Genomic DNA, 12996 nt, shown 5'->3' with positions numbered 1-12996 from the left:
GATTTTGATGAGCAGCATGTTATGCTGTAATGTAGTCCAACAAATAAGTTAAGTGTTATTCTCAATTAAGCAACGCAATGAAACAGCTAGTCCCAATTGCAGATTAAACTCTCACGAATAAGGAAAAGGTTATATCTTCTTTAAATAAAACATGCACTATATTTTGCATGCTATCTTAGTCGTTAAGGTCATATATGAGATGGTTAAACCTAATACACACGGATAGGAATGGCAAACGTGCGGCGGGTCTGATATGGTTCGGGTCGAAAACGGGTAATGAAAAACGGATCAATTATTCGATCCGACCCATATTTAATACGGATAAAAAATGGGTTAACCGACGGATAATATGGGTTACCCATATTATCCATGACTTCTTGTATATGATCACTTTTAGGAGAATTTTTAGTCTCCCTAACTTGAGGAACCCCAAATTTGAGGCTTTACAAATATAAAAGTTAGACCCATTGGTTATCCATTGGTCACTCATTAGTTATCCATTTTCTAAATGGATAATATGGTTCTTATCCATATTTGACCCGTTTTTAAAAAGTTAATTATCCAACTCATTTTTTAGTGGATAATATGGGTGGTTAACTGTTTTCTTTGAACCATTTTGCCACCCTACACACGGACGAACCCAGTAACTTTGGTCCAAATTTCGTATTTGTCTTAAGAAATTAATTGAATATGTACAAATTATTAATTTAGAACTTAATAACTTAAAAAGAACTAGAATCTCGAACTCATAAATTTAAATCTTGGCTCCGCCTCTAGCACAAACTTAACGATACCAGAGCTCGATTCTGACGAGCTTTTCTCTCAAGTAAACAGTTGATAGGTTAGTTCAATTGACGTTTTAAAGACTCTTATCTCATAATTAACTCGTGCCAATAATAAATAAATCATACAATTATACAAAGGAAATTTCGTGGTAGTTAGATGCTGTTTCGAGGGAATAGTTATCTCCATTAGCTAGTTATCCAAAATTGTCAACCAAGAAAGAGAGCAAAGTATATTCTTTAACCCCTTTCTAAATCTTTTTCCCTTTAATTGCAAAGTTTTTTCAATCTATTCAAAAGAAAAAATGGAACTTTTCCATTCATGCGTTAGAATGTAGGTAACAGCTTCAACTATCACTTTCTAATGTGTATGGTAATGCCCTATTTTTTATAATAAAAAGTCTAAGTCTCATTTCCACTTCTTTTCCACACGAATCCAGCGTTAAATAGCCATAGAGTATATATATATATATATAAACATCACACAGTAGTCATATTTGTCACTTGATCTTCATATGTACATTAATCACACGAGTGATTATATTGACATTATCATGCAAATGGATTGTTTCTTTAGTTTATGATAGTCTGCATTCACACTACAAGTACAGCAAACAAGAGAAAGGGCCCCTTTTTTCACCTGCATTAGAGGCGGAGCTCATTACTAAAAAAACAGTGTAATTCCGTCCTCTATTTCCGACCGAATTTGAAGAACTTTTAATAAATAATTATTTTTGTACATTATATACAAGTATGACCAATTTCCGACCGAATTCGGTCGGAAATTGACCAATTTCAGTCGGAAATTTGGAAATATTTTAATAAATAATTATTTTTGTACATTATATACAAATATTTGACCAATTTCCGACCGAATTCGGTCATAAATTTTATTTTTTTGCTGTCAGAAAATTTTTATTGACCTTTGCGACCAAATACTCTTATTTTTAATCGATTTCGGTTGGAAAGCTTTGGACGGAAATCACCTTATTTCTAGTAGTGGCGCTTCTAACGTTAATAAATTATTGAGTTCTAAATTAATAATTTATACATATTAAATGGATTTCTTAAGATAAATACAAAGTTTGGACCAAAATTACTGTGTTCGACTAAACCTGTACCCTAAACTCTAAACACACGGCTATATATATATATATATCATTACTATACTATAAATGAGAATAACCCGGTAGCTCAGGATCAACATGTCTGCCTGGCCTGGGGATAAAATTGTAATTGCACTTACAGCATAATACGTGGAATTCAGTTTGACAGCCCTTAGGTTACATTTTGGCTAACGTGAGTGGTGCATGCATAACTTTTCTAATAAGTGGGCCCCATTTGAATTTTCTTTCTCATGCTCACTCTTTTTCACAAATGTGATTTTGCAAGTTTTTTATTGTAATAAAAAAATAATGTTTTGTAAATGCATACTAGATAACTCAATTTAATTAATTTATATTCTTTTACCAAAATGACAAAATTATTTCTAATGAAAATTGTAGCAGAGTATTATTTTTGTTAAATATATTGCAAGTCAACTAAACTTTCTACTAACTAAATTTTGGAAAATAAAAAATGTACGATGAATTGAAGAAAAGACGAAAGGCTAGATGAAACTAATTAAAACTAATTAGCAATGCATAGGAAGATATCATTGGAGTATTTTATTTGTCTATATTAAATATATGATGATACCGTGAGCCTAGATGGAAAATAATAATGTGCAAATAAAAGAAAACTTATGTCCTTTTAAAAGAAAAAGAACAGAGATTTTTAATAATTAAACTTTCCTGAAATGAGTAACTTATGCATGCAAAGCGGGTATGCGTGCGTTTAAATTGCTAACTTTTGTTATATTTTTTGGATTATTGTTATTCAACATTTTATGGTGTATATCGTATTCTATTGTATGTATTATACTGTGTTGTTTCGATGATTACAATTTGGATAGATTATATCGTTTTTAATCATTTTATAATATCATACACCTGCAGTTTGAAGGATACATTATAATATTATTAAAAAAAAGTATAATACGAGATAGACGTATTATTAAAATAGGATAGAGGGTGAAACATAAATATTAAAAAATTATTAAGGATGAAATGAGAAGAAAAAATAAGGTAAGGATGCGAGCACATCAAATTGATTTCATCGTTAAGTAATGATATATTTAGAATACAAAACAATAATAAGTAACAATCAAAACAAATAATATTTAAAGTAACAATACGATGAAATATAATAGGTAACAACTAACAACAATCCAAACAGGTTGTACAAACTACCCTTCCTAGACCTCACTAGAGGGATTTTACTGGGTTGTTATTATTATTGTTGTTGTTGTTGTTGCTGCTGTTGTTGTTGTTGTTATGTAAAACGTATACTACATACGGAAAAGGGCCTAAACTAACCCTATCGTTTGGTAAATGGTTTATAGATATCCCCCGTGTATATATTAGTATACGATGTTAATTCTATTAATAAAATTGATCTCGCATCTAACGACAGATCTTGTGATCGAGCCTTGTAATTTTATAGAAAGGTGATAAATTTTGAAACAGAGTGAAATTTTTGAATATAGCTTTATAGTGCTAAACTATTTCTGATCATATCAAATCTCCTGCGATGTTGATTTCTTGTGTTTCAAACTTAATATTTGGGAAGTTACATTTGATGGGAATCAAAAGTATTGAATTTCCAATATATGGAGTTATTCATACTTACTGTACAAGATGCAGGAAGATATTGTAATTGGGCACGGGCATAGCCCGGGCTAATCCAACTAGTATATATATATATATAAACACTGAAGTATGAAAAGCAATAGATTTGATGTGGTATCTTAGATCATCAAGATTAGCATAGATAATCCAGAAATTAATGAAGCTATTTCCACTAGCGACCATAGGGAAAGCAACCCAACTTATTCCAATCTATAATTTAGTTTGATAATAAAGAACTTATGCACTTAAAGGAGTGTTTTCTGAAGTTACGCAGAAGAAAGAGAGAGCCTACTTGAAAGAGGTGTGTAGTCTAAAAAATAAATTAAACATAATTTAAAATATCTAATTGTTTTAAATATATAATTAAATTAATAAAATTATTCTACATCTACCAGTTTAATTTCATGGCAAATTTAACACACACTAGGTAGAGTAGGCATATATTCTCAATTCGAGTTTATCCGCCATCATCAATAATTATGCTTCAGTACCAAAAATTAAAATCAAAAATACGAATTTTTATTAATCTATTTCTCCATTCATCATAAAAAAATTCACAATTAAGTGTCATCAGCTTTAAAAAGGTTACCGATATGCATTCCTATTTATGCAGAGTCCAAGGATGAACTGCATCTCAGAGGTGAGATGTAGACAACCTAACTTAATACAATTATTAGTGACTGCTTCCACGATTAAAAACAATAATCTATAGATCACACGGAAACAACTTTACCGTTACTTCAAGGCTCTCTTTATGTGAATTTTATGATTCTTATCTAAATTTAAATCAACAAAAGAAGCTAGTATAATGAAACTAAGCATGAATTTATTGATGATTTAGCAAAACAATGGCAGTATATTTATTTTAGGAAAAGAAGGAATGACATTTTACTAACTCTTATAACCAAAGAAATAAATAAAATAAGGACAAGTCCAAACAAATGGCAATTAGGATAAGCATTGGCCATTTATGGCATAAAAAACAAAAATATGACTCAACTTAACAAACACTTAGGGCGCCCACAGGCATTTTTTAGGGGGCAAAACCGGGTTATCTAAAAGCGGTTTTTTAATTGTAAAAGTAAGCCGGTTTTGTGGAAACAAAAGTTCCTAAAAACCGGGAGAAGGAGGGGGGTGGGGCCAACACCGTGAGGGATGGGGGTGGGGCCAACACCGTGAGGGATGGGGGTGGTGTTTTACGTGACATTATGTGGCGAACCGCACGGTGTTCCTTTCTTCTTCACGTGCTTTCCACGCGCTGATTATTTTTTGGAAATGGAATCTTTTTCCTACATACCGACACCTCACTACACCCTTAACCTTTTCCTTCAAGTTTTTTCTTTTTTTCTTCTTAAATTTGTTAAAAGTCAAATAATTGTTTAAAAATATAAAATAAACTATAATTTCTTACCACAAAACTAAATTGATCATTATTAAATGAAATTGAAACTTTCTTAATGGCCCAAGCCTTATTTAGACGTGGAACCAAGTTATTTTGTATTTTATAAATCAACTATATATAAGATGAGAGGATACAAGTACCTATGTTTTGATAATATAATAAATTTAAGTGCAATTTAATATAATATGTTACTTAGCACATGTTATAGCTTACTAATGGCTGATTTATGAAACTTTTTAAAAGAATTAATCCAAATAGCCGTCCATTCAACTGCTTAAACTAAAAATAGTTAATGAAAGTATAATATATGCATTATTTATGCATTATATGTGTATAATTATGTATAATGAATGTATAAACTATATATACATGTAGAAAAATTAAACAATGAATATGACCGATTATTTGTGTAAAAATTTCAACTTTTTACACAATTAAGGCATAAAACTTAAATTTTATATAATTCCTTCAGGGACATTCGATAAAAGGGAATTTTAAATTGTATATAAAAGTATTATAGTATAAGTCATTATTTTTGAATATATAATAGACAAATAAGTTATTTCACATATTAGGCATGCCACACGAACCAAAAAAAATGGGCCCAAAAAAGGGGAGAATTATTTTTTAAATCAACCTGAACTGTGGGTACATTAAAAAATAAAATAAGGAGAAAAACAATTTCTGGTTTTCAGGTATTACTTTCTCCCCACTTGCTTGGTCACCCAAACATGACATAAGCTCAAACCTACCCCACCCCCCCTCTCATACCCCCCCCTTACTTCTCACCATTGATAAATACCCCTTCTCCATTTCTCTCCGCCTTCACTATAACATTTTTCCTCTTTCTTTTACTTTCTCTCTTCAGTTTTTCTCCATTTTTTCTGTGTGTTTTTCAGTATGAGAATGAGCTGTAATGGATGCAGAGTACTACGCAAAGGTTGTAGTGAAAACTGTAGTTTAAGACCATGTCTTCAATGGATCAGATCACCTGATTCTCAAGCCAACGCTACTGTTTTTCTTGCCAAATTTTATGGCCGTGCTGGCCTCTTTAACCTCATCAATTCCGGCCCCGATCATCTCCGCCCTGGTATATATTATCTCTTCTTTGTAGTATCATTTTATATGATCTTTTTCTCCTTTAAATCTGTTGATAAAAGTATGATATACGGAATAGTCTTTTTTTTTTTTTTTTTAAAAATAACTTTTAATTTTTAATTTTAGCTTATGACATGTTTTTATAGTTCACGACCAAGGGTGGAGCTATGTAGAGAAAAAGGGAATTATTATCAAAAAAATTATTTTGTGCAAATAGTGTAAAATGATTTTTTTTTTAAATTATTATTACACATAAATTGGTGAATTTTCTTAGCTAAGAAAAGATTTTTGTGTAATTTTTTAAAATTTACTTTAGGTTATAGATTCAAGATTCAAGATTCAAGTGTGACATTCTACTGTTTTGTCTTGAATTTCCTCGCATGAATTCCTGATTCACCTACGATCATGATATACTTGAAGAATAATTTTAGTATCGTGTCGAAAGTCTCGTCTTGATTAAACTTTGTGACCAATGAAATAAAAAAACGTATACTAATATGCATGTTGATGAACATGTCTTAAAATGCTTTATTTTTTTTCTAATTACTGATCTTGTGCCTTCTGCAGCCATCTTTAGGTCTCTATTATACGAAGCTTGTGGCCGGATAATAAACCCGGTCCACGGTTCAGTTGGGTTGATGTGTTCAGGAAACTGGACCCGTTGCCAAGAAGCAGTTGAATCAGTTCTCAAAGGCTCTACTGTCATACAAATCCCAATCAACGACGATAACAACACAGATAATCAAGTGTCTCTTCAAATCATGCCATTAAAAGGCTGTGATATTCGACACATTTCCAAAAATAATTCAACTGATATTCATCAAGTGGTCAAAACCAGGAACAGATTCAAGCGCAAAGCTAAAGTTGAAACTACTGCATCAGAGTACATGATAAACGAACCCGGTCCGTTAAAGTTTAGTATTACAGGGTGGGATTTTGACAATCATATGGAGGAAGAAGATGAGTTGAAACGTGCACCAAGTCATGACTCTTTCTCTGTTGAAACTGTTGAACCGTCCTTGGTGAACCGGGTTGAACCGGTGCTGCCTGTGAAATTGGAGGAAGATGGTGACGTAGGGTTAGAGCTCACTCTTGGATTGACTAGTCCAGCATAATAATAAGATGTTGAAGAAACTATTTTGGCGGCTTCTGCTATCGGTTGGTTGTTAGATCAGCCAAGAACAAAAGGAAATGTAGTTTCCTTTTTAGTTTTCGTTTTGTTTTTGTTTCTCTAGACGGTTTTTTTTGTTGTTGGGGTGGGGTGGGTGGGTGGGGGGGGCATATATACGCATAGATAGAGGTGAAAGAAGTGTAATTATGTAGATATATGTTGCTGAATGAAAACTAGTTGCAACAAATTTCAAGATTTTGGCACCCTTAATTAACTAGCTTTATATATATATATTTCAACAAATTTCATGTAGAAGTGCTCCCCATGGATTATTTTTTTTGGATTCATTTTGTGTTTTCTTTCCCTTTCTTTATTTTCCCCAAATAAATAACATTAATTCTTATGTTTAAGAAGGAAATCCTTCTCTATAGAAGTTTTCGGACGAGATTTTTGAACAGAATTTTGATAGGCGAGAGGTATAAGCACAGCGAGGTATGAAGCGATCTCACTGAATAACAACAATAACATATTGAGTGTAAGATCATATGTGGTCTGAGAAGGGTGGAATATAGGTAGATTTTACCCCTATTTTATATGAGATAAATGGACGTGTTTAAGACATCGAATTCAAAAAATCTTGCAAATGGAAGAAAAGATTTGTATCGTTAAAATCAACAAAGTGAAAGGAGCTAAAAATTGGATTGGTGACATAGGAATAGGAGAGAAATTAAGAAGAAGGGAAGCACGTGGGAATGCATGTAGTAAATTCTGTCGACAAATGCTATTCATGCAATGGCTCGTGGAGTCTATACTTTGGATTTTGCCAATATTTTTGCCAGAAAGTTGAGTCTTTCTTCTACCTTATTTCTGGATCATAGACATGAGGAACATGCTGTAGGACAGGGTCCCAAGAATCTAGGGGCTTCTCTGCAATTAACCTTGTTTGCTGTTTGATTTTCCCAAAAATCAAGTTAAATTTATAGTATGCACAATCTACTTTTTACTCGCCAAAATTTCAACTAAGTACCTCCATCTATCAAGATGGACAGGCTAAAACCACTCTCGATTGCCGCATTATCATCGGCATTAAGTTTTATGCACACTAATAATTTATGAAATATTTATATAATCAAGTCATGCATAAGGTAATTTTAATTTTTATTTATTTATGATGAGCATCAAATTATAGCTAGACTATGTAACTTATATTCTTGATAGGAAGATGTGGAGGTCGAGAATCAAGGTAGAAGATTGGGTACCGAGCTTCTTCTTCGTTCTTACCGGTAGTTTTAGCGCTTTATTTAGTGCTAGCCTTGTATTTTTTGTTCTCAGATTTTTGTTACTACATGTTTCTTGCGCTTTGGTTTTCTGATTGCTTTGCTGGTATTGACGCTTATTGTTATTCCATGCTTTTTACTTTTCCTGAGCCTTTTTTCCTCTTTACTTTTGTATCTTTTCTGAGTTGGAGATCTACCGAAAGTAGTCCCTCTACTTTCTTTAGGTAGGAATAAGGATTGCGTACACATTATTCTCCACAGACTTCACATATAAAATTTTACTGGATTTATTATTGTTGTTGCTGATCCTATCATAAAATGTGCATAGAAAATTTATTTTCCTAGTTGTCATGCAAGTATAAAATGGTTAGGAGGGGAGAAAAAACATGGTGTGTGGTATGGTGTTAGCGCCCCCCCCCCCCCCCAAAATAGTAGTTGACTAATATTAACGTAACATACCCAATTATTTAGCTTACATCACATAACAACAATTACTTATATATACATTTGTATTCCATTATCTTTATTAAAAATTAGCTTAGAGCTTTAGTTGGGACCCTATTAACCAACAATTTGTGAAGGTTCTCAAACTCAAATCTTTGGAAGCTTCTCAATTAAGAAAGAGAGAAAAATAATTTCATTATGGGTTGCTGACTTGTTGCCAAGCCTCGTTGGTTCGTCACATATTCCCAATCTAATTTGAGCTTTGATTGAGTAAATAAAAGGTAAGAAAAATCCAAAATATTTCTAAAATTTTTCTCGAACACTAAGTCCTTAATTTAAAATTAATTGTTAAGTAAAGATTAGTGCCTTTATCTTCTAACCTCCAACTACAACTTGCAGTTTTATGGTTGTAAAGTAAAGATTTTAACTTTACAAGTTCTGAATTTTAGAACAATATCTTAATAACAGATTCTAAATTTAATATTTATATATATTTAATAAAAAAATTAATATAAATATATTATTTAAATAAAAGTTATTGAGTTCGGCTGAGCTTCTAGCTTCGTACCCGTTGAAAAGGGCATGAGACAGGCACACTCCACTCTATAAAGTTCTAAGATGACTGCATGGATGACGAAATTTGGCATGAAAGTGATTTATCAATATTCAATATATCTTATTCAATTCTTAATTAGAGGGTTTGATTATTTTATAATAAGCTGAAGTCAAGAGAGTATCTAGATTCATTGTCCTCAAGTTTTGTATTATGTAAATATGTGGACCCATGATTTGCTAATTCAAATAATTATTTTATTACTTCTCTTAATGCTTGCTTTGGCAGGTCGCCTCATAATTTTATTGTAAAATATCACTAATTTCACTGTCTTGTTGTTGCTAGTTTTTCTTTTTTCTTTTACTTTTTTGCTAATCCAATGTCAGAGGAACATTTGATTTTTTAATCTTTGACACACCCCTTAAAAATATACTAATTCCTAGAAGAAGAAAAATAATATTTTGACTAAATTATCCTTAATTGAAATTAGTGTATTGTTAACTTAACATATGGGATTTGTAAACAAGGATAAAGTTTGGAATAACAAAGTTAATTCTTTCTTGATTTTATAAAAGGTCGCTTATTTTAGACCGAAATAAAAAGGCAAAAAGATTATTTATTATGGACCGAAGGGAGTAACTTATTAAGGAGAAGTTAAAACTGCATCAATTTCCTGTTATTTGTCGTTAAGCTGACTTATTAATTAACTGCTTCATTCAAAGACCTTAATTAAGGCCCTTAACTAACACCTACTTTCTGAACTCTTGTAAATAATTTGTGTATGTTTAGAGAAAGGTAAGCATTGAAGAAGGTGAGAAAAGTAGCCAACACTATAATTAAATAGGGCAATTCGGTATATTAAGCTCCTGCTATGCGCGTGATTCAGGGAAGGGTCGCACCACAAGGATCAATTGTACGTAATTTTACCATGTATTCCTGCAAGAGGCTGTTTCCACAGCTTGAACCCGTGATCTCCAGTCACATGACAACAAATTTACCAGTTACGCCAATGTTCCCCTTCTTATAATTAAATACATACTTAGATCCAAAAACAAAAAGATAAATTGTATTTCTTGTCAAACACATCAGCCCTAGTCCTCACATATATCATGGAGGGTTATATTTTAATCAATTTAATTATGGTCGATATATAAGTCGTGCGTGGGTTGTTTTTCATAGAACAGGTAAAACATGAATAAATACCCACATAAAGTTGCATTTTATAAATTTGGAATAAAAAGAAAAGATATAATAAAGTTAATCTACAGTTTATCTTAGACACGGCTGTCATATTATTGGATCAACTATGTTCAAATAATTATTTATTAAAGTATCCCATTTGATTGGCTTGACTATTTTATTTAATCATTAGTATACAAGAAAATTAAAGATAGTAATATTACTTCTATAAGGTCAACAAATAAAGAGCTTCCTCATTTCTATATTTAAAACAATCTGTCAAAGTCATGAGACGCAGTATATTCTTGAATCTGTCTCATAGACCACCATATGAGTTATTCATTAAAAAAATAACCAGAGAAGTTCAACTTTTCTACCTATTTTTATTTTCTCAAATATGTAATTGCAAGTTATATTTCTTTAAATAAAAGGCAGAGGCGGCTCAATAGTATTGGAGGCCTAAAGCCAAGATGTAAGAAAAACTTGTTTAATAATTTTATATATTTTTGTTGAAGTTTATTTTTTTTTTTGACTTTTTGAAATGCAATTGAAGCGAAAAGGCCGGGCTCGAGTTCACTCTCAACCACCTCATCCGATTATATCGACCTCAACATTTCTGAGGTTTAATCAAATTCCAACGCCGATCAACCAAGTCCTTCTTCGCCAGTAACGACGAAGGCAAGGATCGAGGTTGGATGAGCCGGTTCATCCAGGTGAGGACCATCGATATAATTCCCGAGGAGTTCCTGTTGTTCCCTGAGGAATGGAACTTCGAATGTGAGTGGAATTCTTCGCTTTAGTTTTTCTTTTCCATAAATTTTGCTAAACTTCGCATAATTACTCATTTCCCCACTCCGCAGCAGTTCGGTGGATGCCTAATACGATTCTCGACATTGGGGATTGGGTTCGCAAACTAGCTGCTACTTCACCATACGACAAATGCAAATGGCGGGACTTGTCGAAGGGCAAGTGGGAAGCAAAACACCATGGTACGTGTCATAATGTTTCTTTCCTCATTAAGAATGTTTTTCTTCATGTGAGCTGATTCCTCTATCACAGATATTGGTGAGTTCTTCGAGATGAGGCTGCCCCCTCCGGGGAGGAAGTAGGGTCTTCAGCCCCGAAGCCAAAAGAGGATAACAAGAGGAAAAGGCCCTCGAAGAACGAAGACACTCAAAGCCAAGCAGGGCCCGCTCGGAGGCGTAAGAAAAACGACATTATCAACGTGGATATTGACTCAGTCCACCAGTTTATGGACGATGATGGTGATGATATGGAGGGTTCGACGCTGGTGATTCGAACCAGGAAATGTTTCGAGGCTATCAAGCCTGCTGTGATCGGGGCCTGTAGCCTCGGGGAAGGAACTTTAAAAGAAAAGGGGGATGAAGGCCCTCTGTCACCTGACGCGACAACCGCTTCTCAGACTTCTGGAAATACTCTAAAGGGAGCGAGCTTCGAAGCTCTTCTGCATGAACAGAGCGCCTCGGGTGATCTCCCCGAGGCCATGACAGCAGGTTAACCCTCATTGTTTCCGGCCTTCTCCGAGGATACCATTAGGGATGCTCAGAATGTGAAGACGTTCAAGCTCAGCAAAGTCCCTAGTGAAAATGGCCCCTTCCAGGGTTACTTTGCCGGGGTCGATGAGTCCGACCCAGCGGATGCGAGCTCAATCTTCAAGGAGGCTCAGCATCTTTGTTTAATTGTAAGTTTTTAGTGGCACTGATATTTCTCCAATGCCATACTTTTCTTCTTTTGTCTAATTGATCATTCCTTTCCTTTGTGTAGGCCTTTGACAAATTGAAGACCAAATTGTGTCATTGTGAAGTCGAATTGCGTAGGGCTTCGAATGAGGAGAAAACCCTTATGCTTCTCCTTGACAAAAAAGAGGAAGAACTAAAACATCTCGGATCGGAGTTGACCAAAGCTCGTGAATACGAGAGTGAGTTAGAAAAGTAGGTAACCTCTGTTCTGAAAAAATACGGGCTACCTCTCCCGTCTTTGAAGGCTAATACTTTAATGTCTCAGCTGCAACAAACGCTAGATATGATCGGGCAGCTCCGGGCGAGGTCGATCAAGCCCGATCCGAGTGCAATGAATGGAAGGCGAAGATGGATGCCCTCGTTGTTGCTAAAAATGATGTGCTGGTGAAGGTATCAGCCCTCGAGGTTCAACTTCGAAACACTCAAAGAAACAACTTGGTTCAAGCTAGTAGAATAGCTGAGCTCGAGGTTGGTTTTGCAAAGGCCAAGGCCGAAGTTGTGGAAGTCAGGGCCGAGTCCAACGTAATACAAGCCAAGGCCGACATGACGGTGGCCATCTATTTGAAAGATGTTGCCGATGCTTAGATGGAGTTGAGGGAGGCTTCCGATTGAGAGAAAAGAAGCAAACTATGTCCGACACCAATCCCGAAGGGAGACCCTC

The 12996-nt window shown here is 34.0% G+C and overlaps 1 protein-coding gene across 1 annotated transcript; it reads left to right on the top strand.

Annotated features, from left to right (window-relative positions):
• The first annotated feature begins 5746 nt into the window (after positions 1-5746).
• On the top strand, positions 5747-7269 carry LOC104227210 (LOB domain-containing protein 40-like). The gene is made up of 2 exons (XM_009779405.2): positions 5747-6003; positions 6579-7269. The coding sequence occupies exons 1-2, from the start codon at positions 5814-5816 to the stop codon at positions 7124-7126; spliced, it is 738 nt and encodes a 245-aa protein (XP_009777707.1). The 5' UTR covers positions 5747-5813; the 3' UTR covers positions 7127-7269.
• Positions 7270-12996: the final 5727 nt, after the last annotated feature.

Source organism: Nicotiana sylvestris, chromosome 10 (genome assembly GCF_000393655.2).
Source record: "Nicotiana sylvestris chromosome 10, ASM39365v2, whole genome shotgun sequence".
Classification (NCBI taxonomy): Eukaryota; Viridiplantae; Streptophyta; class Magnoliopsida; order Solanales; family Solanaceae; genus Nicotiana; species Nicotiana sylvestris.
The sequence above is the reverse complement of the archived record's forward strand: the minus strand, read 5'-3'. Positions and strand labels throughout refer to the sequence as shown.